At 42.7% G+C, this 14,620-nt stretch overlaps 1 protein-coding gene across 2 annotated transcripts; it reads right to left on the bottom strand.

Annotated features, from left to right (window-relative positions):
* Positions 1 to 3,086: 3,086 nt before the first annotated feature.
* Positions 3,087 to 10,950, bottom strand: PRDX4 (peroxiredoxin 4). 2 transcript variants are annotated; one of them, XM_030282203.4, is made up of 8 exons: positions 10,704 to 10,950; positions 8,902 to 9,019; positions 7,835 to 7,951; positions 7,167 to 7,289; positions 6,428 to 6,558; positions 4,784 to 4,818; positions 3,534 to 3,580; positions 3,087 to 3,210 (listed from the first exon to the last, which is right to left on the bottom strand). In XM_030282203.4, exons 1-8 carry the CDS (start codon positions 10,912 to 10,914, stop codon positions 3,207 to 3,209), a joined length of 786 nt encoding a protein of 261 aa, XP_030138063.2. In that variant the 5' UTR covers positions 10,915 to 10,950; the 3' UTR covers positions 3,087 to 3,206. The 2 variants fall into 2 exon arrangements, with proteins under 2 accessions (XP_030138063.2, XP_030138055.2); XM_030282195.4 differs by lacking the exon at positions 3,534 to 3,580 and having other exon boundaries at positions 10,704 to 10,949.
* Between the last annotated feature and the right edge of the window lie 3,670 nt (positions 10,951 to 14,620).

The following is a 14,620-nucleotide window of genomic DNA, read 5'->3' as shown; positions in this document are numbered from 1 at the left end:
GTAGCAGGAAGCAGATGTCTGTGCTCATTGTTTTTTGGAATACAGTGAGGAGGAGCAGGATTGCCTCCCCTTACCCTTTCACTTAATAGTGATATAAAAGGATATTTCTGTGGGATTGGGTGAACTCAGTGCCCAAAGGAATGCCTTGTTTCAAATGTTTTTATTTTTCTGTGGTTAAAAAAGTAGTAAAATTACTCAAACTTAATGTAACAGCTTCTGATAGCCCTTTTTCAAATAGGGACCATTCCTTCCTGCAGCCCTGTCAGATTTTGCAGCCATGCCACATTGTACAGCACTCTGGAAAGAAGTTTGCAGGAGCTGGTGCAATGTGGGCCATAGAGCAACAGTTCTACTTCAGAAACCTGCTTGAAACTCACTGCATGCTCAATTAGTTTTACTGCACATCTGGTCCAGCCTTTTTTTGGTGACACTGGTTTGATTGCTGACCCTGCTCTGAATACATTCTTAACTAGACATGGGAAAGGTACATTGGAGGCATTGGCAGGTTGGAAAATACCTGTAAGATTAGAGTTCAATTGTAAACTTAATACCAGTATAGGCTCCCAGCAATGTGGTGTTTATTTTTTGGATATACTTGAGTTTTAATAGGAAGAGATTCCTGTGGGCCAGGAATGGGCATAACCTAGGAAGGCTGCAGAGGGCTACATCAGCTAATAACATCAAAAATCTGTGCCATTATTATTATAATCTGAGTTGCTGCTTCTTCGATACTTCTGGAAGTGACATCCAGGTCTGAGACAAATCAATCCTGCTTGGAGAGGTGACTTTCATTTGCAGACCTCACCACCACCTATAGTTTAACAGCTGAGGGGGCAGTAGAGGGGTGTGGGATGCTTGCCCAAAATATCAGAGGAAGTTGAAGACTGTGTCTCATTATTAGTCATTACTTGCATTGCAGGAGCATTTTTGCTTTCTCTGTAGAACACAGGCTCACAATGGCATCTGCATTTTATGCACTTCCAAGAGAGGCCCCTGAATATATCCTGGGGTTTGGGAATAGAAATAGTTTTCCACTATTTCAAACCTCATTTGGAGTACTGGAAGAATAGGCTGCTTTGTCATTTGTTCATTTCAAATATGTACAATCACATGGCAACTCAAGTCTTTGCTAAGGACTATGTCCCTATTTCCCTAATACTTTGTATCCCCATTGAACTGCATTAAAAAAAAAAACCCTTACCACATGTTTAACGTGTAAATGCTATTTATAAAAGCCTTGAAAGTTTACTCAGCTACACTGCTGTGACTTAAATTTGCAATGGTCAAAGCATGCAGATGGCCTCAGTTTTCTTCAGCTGCTAAGTGTTCTCAGCACAATTCTCAGCACAAGGCCAGAGGTGCCTGCAGCTGGGGGAACATTAGGCATGACTGAGAGCCAGCTGGCTGGAGAGGTGGGCAAGGCCCCTCAGGAGCAGGGCACCAGTTCTAAAGGGGGCACAAACATTGTGTTCATTGTGTGCCTCGGGCTGCTGCTGAATATCCATGTGATAGCTGGGCCCACATTTCTCATGCTGCAGTGCCTTGGAGTTATTTGAACATTTTGTGTGTTGTTCTTGGTGCTTCAGGGTTGATGTAAACAGAATCCAGAGTAAAATTCAAGGTGATTTACATCCTAGTCACGTGAGAAGGCACCTCTCTCTACATGCTGCCCTCTGGTCTTTGCTATCACAGGCTGGAGCAGCACATTAGGAGCCTTTGGGGTTCGGCATTGATCCTGTTCTGCCTCTGTTACCCTCCAGATGGGATGAGGGACTCCTTTCTTCAGACCCCACAGGAACAGTGAGGCTGAGGCTCAGTGAAGCTCTGCTTCCTCTGGCTGTGGTTCCCTCTGCCCGTGGCATGTGTGTGTTATTTGTATCAGAGCTAAGTAAAGGAAGCAGCTGTTCCTGCTCGGTGTCTGCAGTGACTAACATGAGAGCTGCTCATTACTCACAAAGTCCACAAAATCATGTAACTTCACAGGGCAAATTCAAGTCCTGGCCTGGTTCTGCAGAACTGCAATGAAGAGTCTTTGTATAGAGCAGGGAATTGTATGGTTTAGTGAGGGAAGGGGAAGTGAGTTCTCAGGCATGTGGGATCCAACCAAGAGTAATAATGTAGTGGTGCAGATTGGAGACAGAAGGTGGCTGTTGACTTTTTAAGGATGATCCTGGTGAAAAGCTGACACACATTTCAGTTGCTGTTTTTCCAGTTGCACAGACTCTAGAATACCACGTCAAAAACAGGAAGTGGTGGGAAGAAGCAAGATGACCTCCTCAGGAAAGGGTTCTCCAGTGCACACAAAAATGTCTTACATGGAGATGTTTTTCTCACTTCAAAGAAGAAATTCTTGTCCATCAACCACAAGAGTTTATGATGGTCACATGTCAGTACTTATCTTGGGAAAGACTACAACTACTCCCTTAAAACTAGGAGCCACAGTTAGGGAGTGGATTGGCACAGGACACTATCCCCCACATCCATCTGTTAACAGTGTAGGGACAGGGACAAAACTCAAGATAATGTGGAACAGAATTGATCTTATCAGCAAATACACTACAAATTTAAGCATAGAAAAATTTACTGGTTCAGCCCTTGAATCACATGAACTGGTAGAGGTGTGTTTTTTTCAGTGCAGATGAACTGATTTATATAGTGTAGAGTATGTTCTTAGTAGTTGAAAAAATGTTTTCAAGCTTTACACAGACTGGAAATTTAATTCAGCAACTGCAACTTATTCCTGGCTTTTAAGTTAGCTGCTACTGCCACTGGACTACAGACAAATGTACCATAACCAAACAGCTCTTTTCTAGCTATAGTTTCTAGAATGTGACCAAACACACAAGATTTTTGCAGAAATTAAGAAATCTGTTAATAGCAAAAGTGATGAATCTAAGCCCATGATGCTAAGTGGATTTGGGGAAGACTGAGCATTTAAATTAAACCTAAAGAGAAAACATGTATTTCATAAGAATATTCTCTGATAATTAATGAGGTACCTGTGCTTCACACAGGTTAGACTTCTGTTTAAACAATGAGCCCTTTAATATTTTATTACTGTTACATATTAATCAAACTCACAAAAGTACCAAAATTAATGAAATTTTATTGGCAAAAATCAGGCTGAATGTGACCTACGGAATTCAACAGAAGTGAGCCTCAGTTCAGTTTATCAAAATACTTCAGTTTTCCAGCTGGATCTGGAATTATCTGTGCAAGAAAGAAAATGAAAATGTTAGTCAAAAACCAAAGCCAGAAAAACATAGCAAACTACAAAGCTAGAGCAGCACAGTATTTCACAGTAAAATGCTACTGCCAACTCACTTGCAACACTGAAGAGTAATCTACCAGTTGATTTGGTACTAGATTACTGTGCATCCCTAAAGGTGCCTAACAGCAATAGCAGAGAGATTCAAACAATTGAGACATGAGAGAGTGCAGCCTACCAAAGGAAGAATTTTGACAGCTTGCCCCAAAAGCAAGATATTTTGGTAAATTAGTATCTGTAATCTAGAGGCTTAGAATTTACTTACAGTTCTTCCCTTGGCCACCACACTCTCATGGCTTCCTCTGGTTTGATCTAATTAAATCAAACATATTTAGAAGGCATGACTACATTTTTGAGAAAGACTTTTTCTACTACTCTGCTATTGTCTGCATCTTTAGCACAGAGGAGGTGGAGAATGCTTATGTACTGCTTTATATTACTAAATTGTGAGTGTTGGAGCTGTTAGTATCAACATTTTAAGACTGTTTGTTAGAAAATATATCAATGTCATGTTAGCTAGGTGATCCTAGTTATGGAGGGCAGAACTTTTCAGTGCCAAAATATGAATGTTAGGCCAGCCTGCCCTCTTTCATTTTACAGTCTCAATATCCAGCTTCCCCCATTATGATACTCCTCTACTAGCTTGAAAAAATTAGTATTTTTTCAAGTCATCAAGTCATCCTAGGAAACTTTCATATCCAGCAAAGAAATATGGTTTAACATTCCCCTGGTTTTTACTATTAAGTACAATGCTCACTAACTCTGCTTAGAGCGTGCTGGGACCTGGTTTTTGTTGAGCCAGCTCTTTAACAACAGTGCTCTGTCATCACCAGATGGTTCAGGAGGAAGCCACATGCTCAAATAAGTGACAGTGATCTCATCTGAACAAGGCAGCTCAGACCTCTGGTGAAAGTTTCATTATTGTGCTGAGGCTCGCTCTGGGCCAGGGAACACAAACAAGTTCAATGAGTATTTATGTAAACTCTGGCTCCTCTGCCTCCAGTCACATGGAGCCCAGGAGTAGCAAAGAAGAGAGGAAAATTGCACAGCAAAGCAGTGCTCCCTGCTGGAGTGCTGATAGTGGCACTGGCTCTGGCACGTACCACAGCAGCCTGGGAACTCTGGTCTGTCTTTTTTTAGGTAGTGCCCAGGATCTGCAGTAAGAGCCACCAAGAATTTATATGGACAAATAACCAAGAAGATACAAGAAACTCAAGAGTTTTGAACTTTCCCTCATCAGGCGTTAACAGGAAAAAGTTCTTGATCACAAAGTCACTGCTGATCAATTGAATTTTGTTCACACACCAGGAGTTTGAAACAACTGGGAGATGTCTAGTGTGAGGGAAACAATCCCCTAATGAAATCAATAGTAATCCAAATGGTGTAAGTGTAATAATGCAACATTATTCATACCTTCTCACTGAAAGTTGCTGAGATTTTGGATTTGGCTCTAGTAGAAATGGTAACTGAGTGCTTGTTAGTAATACATGCATGTTAATATAAACAGTGACTTACTGTTTCACTGCCAGGTTTCCAACCAGCAGGGCAAACTGAAAAAAAAGGGACAAAGTTAGCTCAAGTATTTTTACACACATGGACTTTTGCATCCTTAATATTCTCTTTCTGACCTTAAAGTAAAACACCATGAAAAGTCACATGTTAATTTCTGAAACTATTAAATGTGCAGTTTTCTTTACACATGGGATGGTGACCTAGCAGTTCATACATGACACCACCCACCACTTCAGTTACCTGAAAACTGTACATCTCTGGATGGATGCCTATGCCTTAGTTTAATTCTTTTACCCTTCTACACGAAGTACTGGCAAAGCATTATCTGAGAATGAACACCCACTCTAGTAAAACAGAAGTTTTGCAATAAAATTCAGGTGACTACACGAAGATCTACCTTTTTTTCTTTAAAACCAAAATTAGAGGCATTTTTTAGCAAAGAGATAAGTTCAAAAGTTCCACAAGAGACTAATTTTACTTGTAACCTTCCTTAGGAACAAAGGGATTGCAGCATGTGCTTAGCACAGTGTGGCTGGGAGCCCTGGGACCACCTGAACAGCTGCATATTCTGGAGTAAAGCTCTCATCTATGCAGAGCTCTCCCTCTGAGGCTTCAGCCCAAGCAGTTATGTCATATTACACTGCTTTAAGACAAGCTGGCAGACAAAACACCTCAAATGCTAGAAGGAATTGTGGAGAACTGTTATTCTGTGCAAAGAAGAATACAGAATAATAGTTCTTCCTGTACAATGAAGGAGAGCTTCTACAGAAGCTCTCGTCAACATTCATGGAAAAGCTGGGGAAAAAAGTGGTATTCTGGAAACATTGCAAATCAACATTCTGTAAGCTGGCTTTGTACTAAATGTGGGTAAATCTCCTTAGTCAGATGTGCATAGCCTAAGTATCAGCATCTATTTTTTCAGGTGTGTACAGCACAGCAGAATAATGATTTGTACCTTCATATAAAGGTACTTTCAAATGATTGGAGACATTGAGTTGAACTGGAAGTTAGGTTGCTAAATGTGTATTCATATCTAAACAAATCTTCCAATTAGTTATTTAAAGAAATGTGAAAAAGTTCACCCCATGCTTAAACTGGAGGAATAAGAATTTTTGATACAAAGTAATAATCTGAAGACAGTAGAATTTCTTTGTTGGGGAAAGATGATCACACAGCACTTATACAAAAAACACAAGTAATGGTGCTATAATTTCCAAAGTATCACCATGTATCTTGCCATGAAACACTCATTACTTCTCACAGGTCCTCACTGAATGACACAGGACAAGGATGGCCTGCATCTCCATTATTTTAGTATGCAAAAATGTACTGAAATATTGGGCCTCATTCTTCACAGCCTCATATTTTGTACAAATTTATGCTTGTGACACATGGTACATCATGCTAAAATTCAGACTACAGGAATGCTTTATGCTCTCATTCTCATGGATGTGAAACAAAATATAAATTACTATTCTAGAAACAACCTGAGGACCTGGGACCATGGAATCAAGCAGGGCAATCAAACCACTTCAGTCACTTTATGAGGCCAGTCCTTAATGTTACTGAACATCCTTCCTCCAAAAAGCTAATACAGCTTCCAGGCTAAGTAAAACAATCTTCAATATGGCAATATTTAAAGAGCACCTTCTCCATGTTTGTCTGTGTACTGGAATGCTTGTACTAAACGAAGTGTTTCATCCACTGATCTCCCAACAGGAAGGTCGTTCATTGTGATCTGTCGAAGGATTCTCTTATTGTCAATAATGAAAAGGCCTCTGTGGGTAAAAAAATTGTGTGTGTGTTAGGAAACAGAATTAATAGTAGTGGTGTTTTCATGCACTATTTTATGTCTGCTGGATGGGAGGAATTTGATCTCTGCAAACATCATGTAATACTCACCACCAGTAACCTACCATTCTTTACCTTGGTATCAGAGGACATGAGCTGAGCTCCAGTTAAGACCAAAAAGTCCTATGTTTTTGCAGAACATAGGACTAAGCTCTCACAGGCCCTGCCAGGGGATGCTGCAGATGCTAGGGCATTACAGGGATCCCAAAAGAAACTACTCAGTTTTAGGCAAATGTATCTCTTCAGGTAACCTTAGTCTTGACTCTACCTGGACTCGGGAGGTCCCTGAGAAATTTCAGTTTTGGGGAATCCTGCTCACTTGTCCCGCTCTAGGTTTCTGCTGATGCCTGCCGTTAAACAGGATATTAACTTTGACCCTTCTTCTGACTAAATTTTTTGTGTTCTTCAATATTTGCTACTTGCCATGAACCCCCAAGTAAAAGCTGCTCTAAAAGAAAAATTTCAAATGCTTCTTTAAATATGAAACAGTATTACGCCAGCGAAAACCCAACTCAACTGCAACCCACTGAAATACCTAAGTGTATGTCCTTGATCTTCCAGATACACTCCGTAATCCTTTGAAATCTGGTGTGTCAGATCAGAAAGAAGGGGAATCTTCATTGGTCCAAGTCCTCCTTGTTTACGAGGAGTATTAATCCTTTGAAGGAAAAGAAATACAGATGTATTTCTCATACAGACTTATATTCCCTACACAAGTCAGAAATCACAAACTACTTCAGTATGGACAGAAGGATCTAGTGCAAGTGACATTTTTTCTATTCTGCACATAAAGGAGATGGAACAGTATTTGTGGTTTGAACAAAATGTTCAGTAGATCTTTTGCAGTTTTGGCCACATCTGTTAATGATGACCCTTTTCTTATCAGTCCCATTTGCTTTATGCCAACATGCTCATGAACTGGGACAAGTGAAACATTTACTGATAGTTTCATTAATATTTTCTAGTAGCATTTTTTGGACTGAGACATGACATATTGCAAGCAATACACATTAAACAAGCTTAAAAAATAAAGGTACTTTCACACACTAGGATTAAAACTTTAAACATTTGTGTCAACAGCATCACACTTTCACACATTATGATATACCTCCACAGGCTAAAAATCTGGGGAGTACTGTTCTTTTGCTAAGTTGGAATAATGAATAAATAATGCTTAGTGAGAGACAAAAGAAAGATACATACCATGCTAAGTGAGTGAATTTTGAGTCCACAGAACATGCTACTACTTCAGTATTTATTGCTCTGAATTCTTCAATTCGGTCACTGAAGGCAATGATCTCAGTTGGACAGACAAATGTACTAGATGATTTAAGACAAGATATAAGTCAAAATTTCATGAGAAAGTAAATTCTATGCCTAACTTAAAATGGTGTATTTATCATAAATTATTTCAGCTTTTGCTTATTTTTATTGCTCCTTCAAGTATTTAACCAAAATGCTGCCTGACAAATCCTCCACCCTCAGACTCCAACTTAGTTACTAATGGATTATTTCTGAAGACTCCAAATCTACGGTTATTTTACAATCTGCATTCAGAGCTTGTACAGTTACTTTCTTTTAGACTTTACAAATGTGGCTGAATTTAAGCACTATAAACCAATTCTTTCAGAGGATCATACTATAATTTGTTGTTACCGTGCAAATCTGCAAGTTTTAACTAATTTGTCTTCGACTTTTTCTATTACAGAAGAACTGAAGTAGTAAAGCTAGTCATGCTATCATATTAAAAGTAGTTATGCATCTGTGTCCTCTTATCTTCATTTTGCGGAAAAGAATGGGATTGTCCTTTAAAAAGCAGAGATGTTTTCACTCAGTCAGTGGAGTTACTGCATTCTAAATAAAGGAGGTTAGTGCTAAGTGCTCACAGGATGTAATGGGGTGAGCTTAAAGGGAAAATGCCACCTCTTGGATATATTGTACACACTCTAGAAAGGATGTTTGCTTCTACTTGCAGCACTGATTTACAGCATGAAACAGAACATAGAGTCTGCCTGACTAGGTTAGGTAGTTGTTTGTTTTGTGTGGAGACACAAATTAGTGGACATGGTTACTAGGACAAAGACTGTGTTGCAATTTTACCAATGCATGATGAGAAAACAAATGCAAATAATATATTTTCTTCTCTCATTCCTTTTTGTCTCCCAAATTCTTACCAAACAAAAAACACAAGACCTCAGAAAAGAGAAGAATTAATGAATTATGGATAGTGTAGCTGCACTCAGTGGTATGCCTACAGTGCTCCTACTTACAAGTCAAGAGGATAGAAGAAGAACACAAGATATTTTCCTTCATAATCTGTTAGCTTCAGCTCTTTAAACTCTCCATTAATGACTGCTGTTCCCTCCCAGTAAGGTGCTGGCTTGGAGACTGAAATGCAAAGAACATTGAATTAAAAGAATATAACACCTGTGTTCAAGCCAAGCTGCCCAAGGACAGCTGTTCTTCCTTTTGCTTGAAAAACAACCTGTAGCACAGTTCCAAGATGAAACTGCTTTCCAGCTCTAAACAGGGAATGATGAAGAAATGAAGGCTTTAGTACACATACAAAGTAAATAATTTGACCAGCTTGTGCTCATACACGAGCCCTGCTGATCACTGACAATCAAGGCCACACAAACCTTATCTGGGCTGACTGAACAAACCCTGTGTGCACTGCCAGCTCAAGGCACCTGCTCGACTGCAGGGGAAAGCTCTTTAATACTTCAGGTACTCTCACTGTTCTGTTAAAAATAGCTGTTGGGAACCAGAAGCACAAAACAGTTCAGATTCACTTTACCTTTTAGCCACGGAAACCTGTCTGGAGAATTCAGGTCCACAAAAGATATATGTCACAACATGGTTAAAGACAAATGCCTAAAAATGCAGCATGTTTATTAAGTTACAACTCCTAAGCAAATTTTAACTTGAAGACAGCTATATTTTTAAAACATATCCAGTTAAAAAGCATGAAATATATTTACTATTCCTATCAGGAGGGATTAACCTTGAATTTAAAATATTAAAAATTAATCTGCCAGGTACAATTTTCATACCACTGTGAATTCTGAGACAAAGGATAGGGTAATCTGGAATTACAAGGTGGTACGAATACACTTGCCATGTCAAGGACATTGACATGTATCTCCAACAAATTAGGGAAAAGCTTCTGAGAAAAATACATGGAATCTTAAATATTATCTGGACACTGCCTGAATTGTTTGGCTCTCCTTTCCTTAGGACAATCCACAGCTGCAGAATATCGTTTACAAGGATGAAATACTGTATCTCTTGACCCCTTTCTAAATTAAGGGAGTTGTTTTTGCTATAAACATCTGCCTGTAACAACTTATATTGCAAAGGGAGAAAAACCCAAACACTATCGGCTACAAATATCTTGGCTGCTTTTTTTTTTTGGTAGCATCTGCTTGCAAACGTTTAAAACGGAATGTATGCCCTGGCTCCGTAAAGGAAAAGGATTTTAAATTCTCACAGGGAAGATAATATCTGTGTGATCTCTCTGTACTCTCCGTCCTGCAGGACAGGACTTTGAGCAAGCCCTGCACATCTCACAGCGATGCGATTTGCGGTGTTTGTCCGCAGGTCTGTGATGTCTGTGATGTAAAGCATTTAAACCGAATCAGACAGAGTTCCGGCACGAAAGCAGCGCCAAACCCAGCGCGGTGGCGGCGGGCTCCGAGAGGCGCCGTCCATTGTTTGTGATCGCAGTGTGAGCACAGAACATTCCCGCGGATCCCTCAAGCGCTCCCCCGAACTCGTTCGCCATTTCTGGAACCACGGACCTCGCTGGAGCCCGTGAGCCGGCGGCGGTGACCACGACGGACGTGCAGCTCTGGCAGGAGCCGGTCCGCCCTCCCCCGCTCCCCTCCGGCCCGCCTGCCGAGGCCGGCCCGAGGCCGCAGCAGAGCCGGCGTGGGCACGGAAGGGCTCGGGAGCCCCGCGCTCCGCCTGACGTGGCGCCGCCGCCGCCGCGCTGCGCAGCCCCGAGGCGCACTGCGGGGCATCCCCGCCCCGGCCCCGCGCTCCCGCAGCCCCGGCCGCGCCCGGCACCTACTCTTGGCCTGGCTGAGGTGCAGCGAGTGGTCGGAGACGGGCAGCCGGGCCGCCTCCCCGGGGTACACCTGCCCGCCCGCGTAGTAATGGCACTGCTCGTCCCCGCGCTGCCGCGCCGGGCGCGGCTCCTCCGCTTCGCCGCCCAGCGCCGCCGCCAGCAGGAGCAGCAGCAGCGCGGAGCGCCGCGCCCCGGCCCCGCCGCCCGCCTCCATGGCCCGCCGAGCGACTGCGCGGCCCCGCGGCGCGGCGAGGGGCGGCGGCGCCGGGGAGGAGCTTGGTCCGCACACCCGCCCGCCGCATGGCCGGGCTGGCTCGGGGTGGGCTCTGTCCTGGCCCCGGGCCCTGCACAGCCAGCCCGGGTCCGATATAGGAACCCCAGCCCGGGTCCGGCACAGCCTGCCCGGGTCCGGTAGAGGAACCTCAGCCCGGGCCCTGCACAGCCAGCCCGGGTCCGGTATAGGAACCCCAGCCCAGGTCTGGTACAGGAACCCCAGCCCGTGTCCGGTACAGGAACCCGAGCTCGGGTCCAGTACAGGAACCCCAGCCCGGGTCCGGCCCGGGAACCCCAGCCCGGGTCCGGTATAGGAACCCCAGCCCGGGTCCGGCACGGGAACCCCAGCCCGGGTCCGGTATAGGAACCCCAGCCCAGGTCCGGTACAGGAACCCCAGCCCGGGTCCGGCCGTGGGCTGGGCGCTGGGCGCGGGCAGTGCCGCGGGGCTGCGGGCTCGGTCTCCAGCCTCGGAGGGAACGGGAGTGACGGATTGTGCAGAGAAAGGGGGAAAGAGCTCGTGTGTGTGGAGAGAGCACACGTATCCTGATTGCAGAAGGAAACTATGATGGCGAGAGGCTCCCATCCGCTATCACCTCTCATCTGTGGCAGCGTGGGTTCTGTGGGCACGGCATCACTCGCGGCCATACCCAGCTATGCCAAATGCAGATTGTGCAGTCTGGCCTCACAAATAGAGGAAATGCAGAAAAGGGGTACTGCCTCAAGCCCAAAACCTTGAATTTTTGCCAGCTGGGCAGCAACTCATGAATGGGCAGCATGTAGTGCACGTGGTGACTGTCTAAGAGTGTGGTTAGACAGAAATTAAATACTAAGTGCCTTAATTCACAGAATCACAAAATGGTTTGGGTTGGAAGGGACCTTTAAAGATAATCTATTTTAATATGCCTCCAATGGCAGGGTCATTTTCAGCTAGATCAGGTTGCTCAGAGCCCTGTCCAGCCTGACCTTGAATGTTTCCAGGGTTGGGGCATCCACCTCTGCTCAACCTGTGCTAGTATTTTGCCACCCTCATTGTAAAAAATGTCTTTATATGTGGTGTTAAGCACTATATGGCTTTGTAATTCGAAACCATTACTCCTTATCCTATCACAACAGGCTCTGCTAAAAAGTCTGTCCCCATCTTCCTTACAAGCCCCCTTTAGGTACTGGAAGGCTGCTCTAAGGTCTCTCTGGAGCCTTCTCTTCTCCAGGCTGAACAACCTCAACATTTGCAGAAGAGATGCTCCAGCACTGTGATCATTTCTGTGACCCAGATGCCTTGGTTCAAGTTTGCCCAGTGAGAGGTAATTTTTCTCAGCGCTGAGTAGATTGTGGTTCATATCACAAAACAGTTACATATAAGCATATAAGATAAGCATAGATTGAATGTAATTCCACAGTGCATTTAATAACAAGATTTTGAAGACAGTAAGTAGGCTTTGACTAGCAGTTGGTAAGGTTTTGCAGCACAATTTCTGGTTGAATAGGCATACCTATTGGACAGGGACAGGGTCAGGTCATCTGTCAAGTGTATCAATTAAATTGTACCCATGATCCTTAAAAACAAGGGTGTGAAAGAGCTGGAGCTGTCCCTTATCAAAAGTGTTGACCTTTTGTGCTCTGAGCACTGTGGATGCCATCCTCTGGGAAAACTGGTGGTCCAGTAAAAGCTGTCCAGACTGATGTTTCAGGAACGTCTGCATTGCAGCCTGTCTCTGCAGATGATGTGTGATAAATGCTTCAGGATGCTGTGGTACCTGTGCCAGAATGGACAGTACAGTTTCTCTTCTTTTTTTTTTTTTTTCTTTTTGCCTGAAATGATACAGAACAGGCATGTAAAGAGCAGAGGCAAAAGAATATGCTGAGGGCCATTTTCAAAGAATAAAGGCTCTGTAAAAGAAGAAAAGGAAGGTACCTGATTATACATTGTGTCTTGAAAAAAATCCTAATATTTTTGTGGTGTTCTGTAACAGATTTCACTCTTTATGAAGATACTTCACAAAATTAAATTCACAGGAGTGGGAGAATCAAGATTTCACAGGTATGCTTGGACTTCTTAACTTATGATTTAAATCTTCCTTTCTCCCAAAACTTGGACTTCTCTCCAGAAGGGTCTCCTTTTCTTTCCCAACTCTTGTGGTATTTGCCTTTAAATTCCAGTCTAGGTTCTACAAGTTAGGGTCATGCCACTCATATCCTTACTGCCATGGTAATAATCTTCCTTGGGCACATTTGCCCACCTGAAGGAAGGGATTGAAGATTACTGAGGGCCAGAAGTGTAAGGCTCTGGAAGAGCCTTCTCATGAGTACAGGAGCAAAACACCTGCATATTTACCAAGCTTGATCAGCATGTGTGGAATTATAAAAAAATTGTATCAAATGTCTGCCTAAAGAGGAAATTAACTTGATGGCACATGAGGTTCCCTTGTCCTGTTTTCTTCACAGAGAGTTGGTGGTGGCCATTCTCTGTTCATACCTCCCCAAGCGTTGAAAGCAGGATAAAACCTGTTCTTTTCAGTGCTGCTGTTTGAGTTTGACACCCCACCCCTATTGAGGTCATGTCATTAAAAGGAGGATGAAGAAAACTCGTTTGCTCATGTTAAGCACTCTGGTTGTAGTGGAAAAAAGCACTTAAACCATCTGTGTATTCCCACTGATTTCAGAATCAGACAAGCTTTACATTTAAGCATGCTAAAATGTGTTGATAGATTACTGTCTTGCATGATCTAACTTTAGTAGCACTGACTTTAATATGAAGTTTTCCTCAATCTCAGTGCTCATAAGAAAAGTGACAATCTTGGCCTCTGTGAGTTCACAGAGAAAGTTATTTTGGTTGACCCTGTTCTTTTCTTTGTGCTGGTGTTTTGAGCTGTAGGATATGGCAATGATTTGAAAGGTAGACATACAGTAAGGTTGAAAGAAAAAAGATCAGTTGCAAGGTATGGACTTTGCATAATATTAAAACCTTGCAGTTGAAAGATATTCCTATGTATTTCTAAGTGTGAGAGAAAACCAGTAAAATCAATGCAGTAAAACAGAAAAAAGGCAGACCTCTGGTGAGTGGAGAAAATGCTGAAGGACGAAAAAAGGTTTTATCTGCAGAATATAATGTTAGTTTAATAGCACTAATTTGAGGTTCATATGTGATTAAGTATATATAGAACATATGGTATATATAGGTATGGATTAAGTATATATATGGATTAAGCATGGAACATGCCTATATATATATGATAGAGTTCAAAAGAGCAACAAGAAAGACTTTCTGGCTGATGTTATACTCTCAAGACTTCTGCAAGTAATTAAAAGATGAAAACAATTCATAAATGGAATCCATGATGAAACCCAAACACTCTTCAGAGTCTAAATGGAGAAGATGGGCAGCAATATTTATTTTCCCAGTGATTAAATACTTGACTGCATGCTGATTGTTGTGTTTGAATTGGTGATATTAAGTGATGCTGTTAAAATGTGATAAGAGAAACACTGCTACATTCATCCTGTTACACAGCTCTTCTGAAGCTGGGAAGGCTCAGCACATATAAGGGGAAATCTCCTAAATCCTTCCTTTCCCCCACTGCACCCAGGCAGCATTGCTCCTGTCATGCCCTATCCAACCCCATGAGGAAGGTTCAGTTTTGGCAAAGGG

The sequence above is a fragment of the Taeniopygia guttata genome, chromosome 1 (genome assembly GCF_048771995.1).
Source record: "Taeniopygia guttata chromosome 1, bTaeGut7.mat, whole genome shotgun sequence".
In the NCBI taxonomy this organism is placed as follows: Eukaryota; Metazoa; Chordata; class Aves; order Passeriformes; family Estrildidae; genus Taeniopygia; species Taeniopygia guttata.
This window is presented reverse-complemented; position numbering and strand designations above follow the sequence as displayed.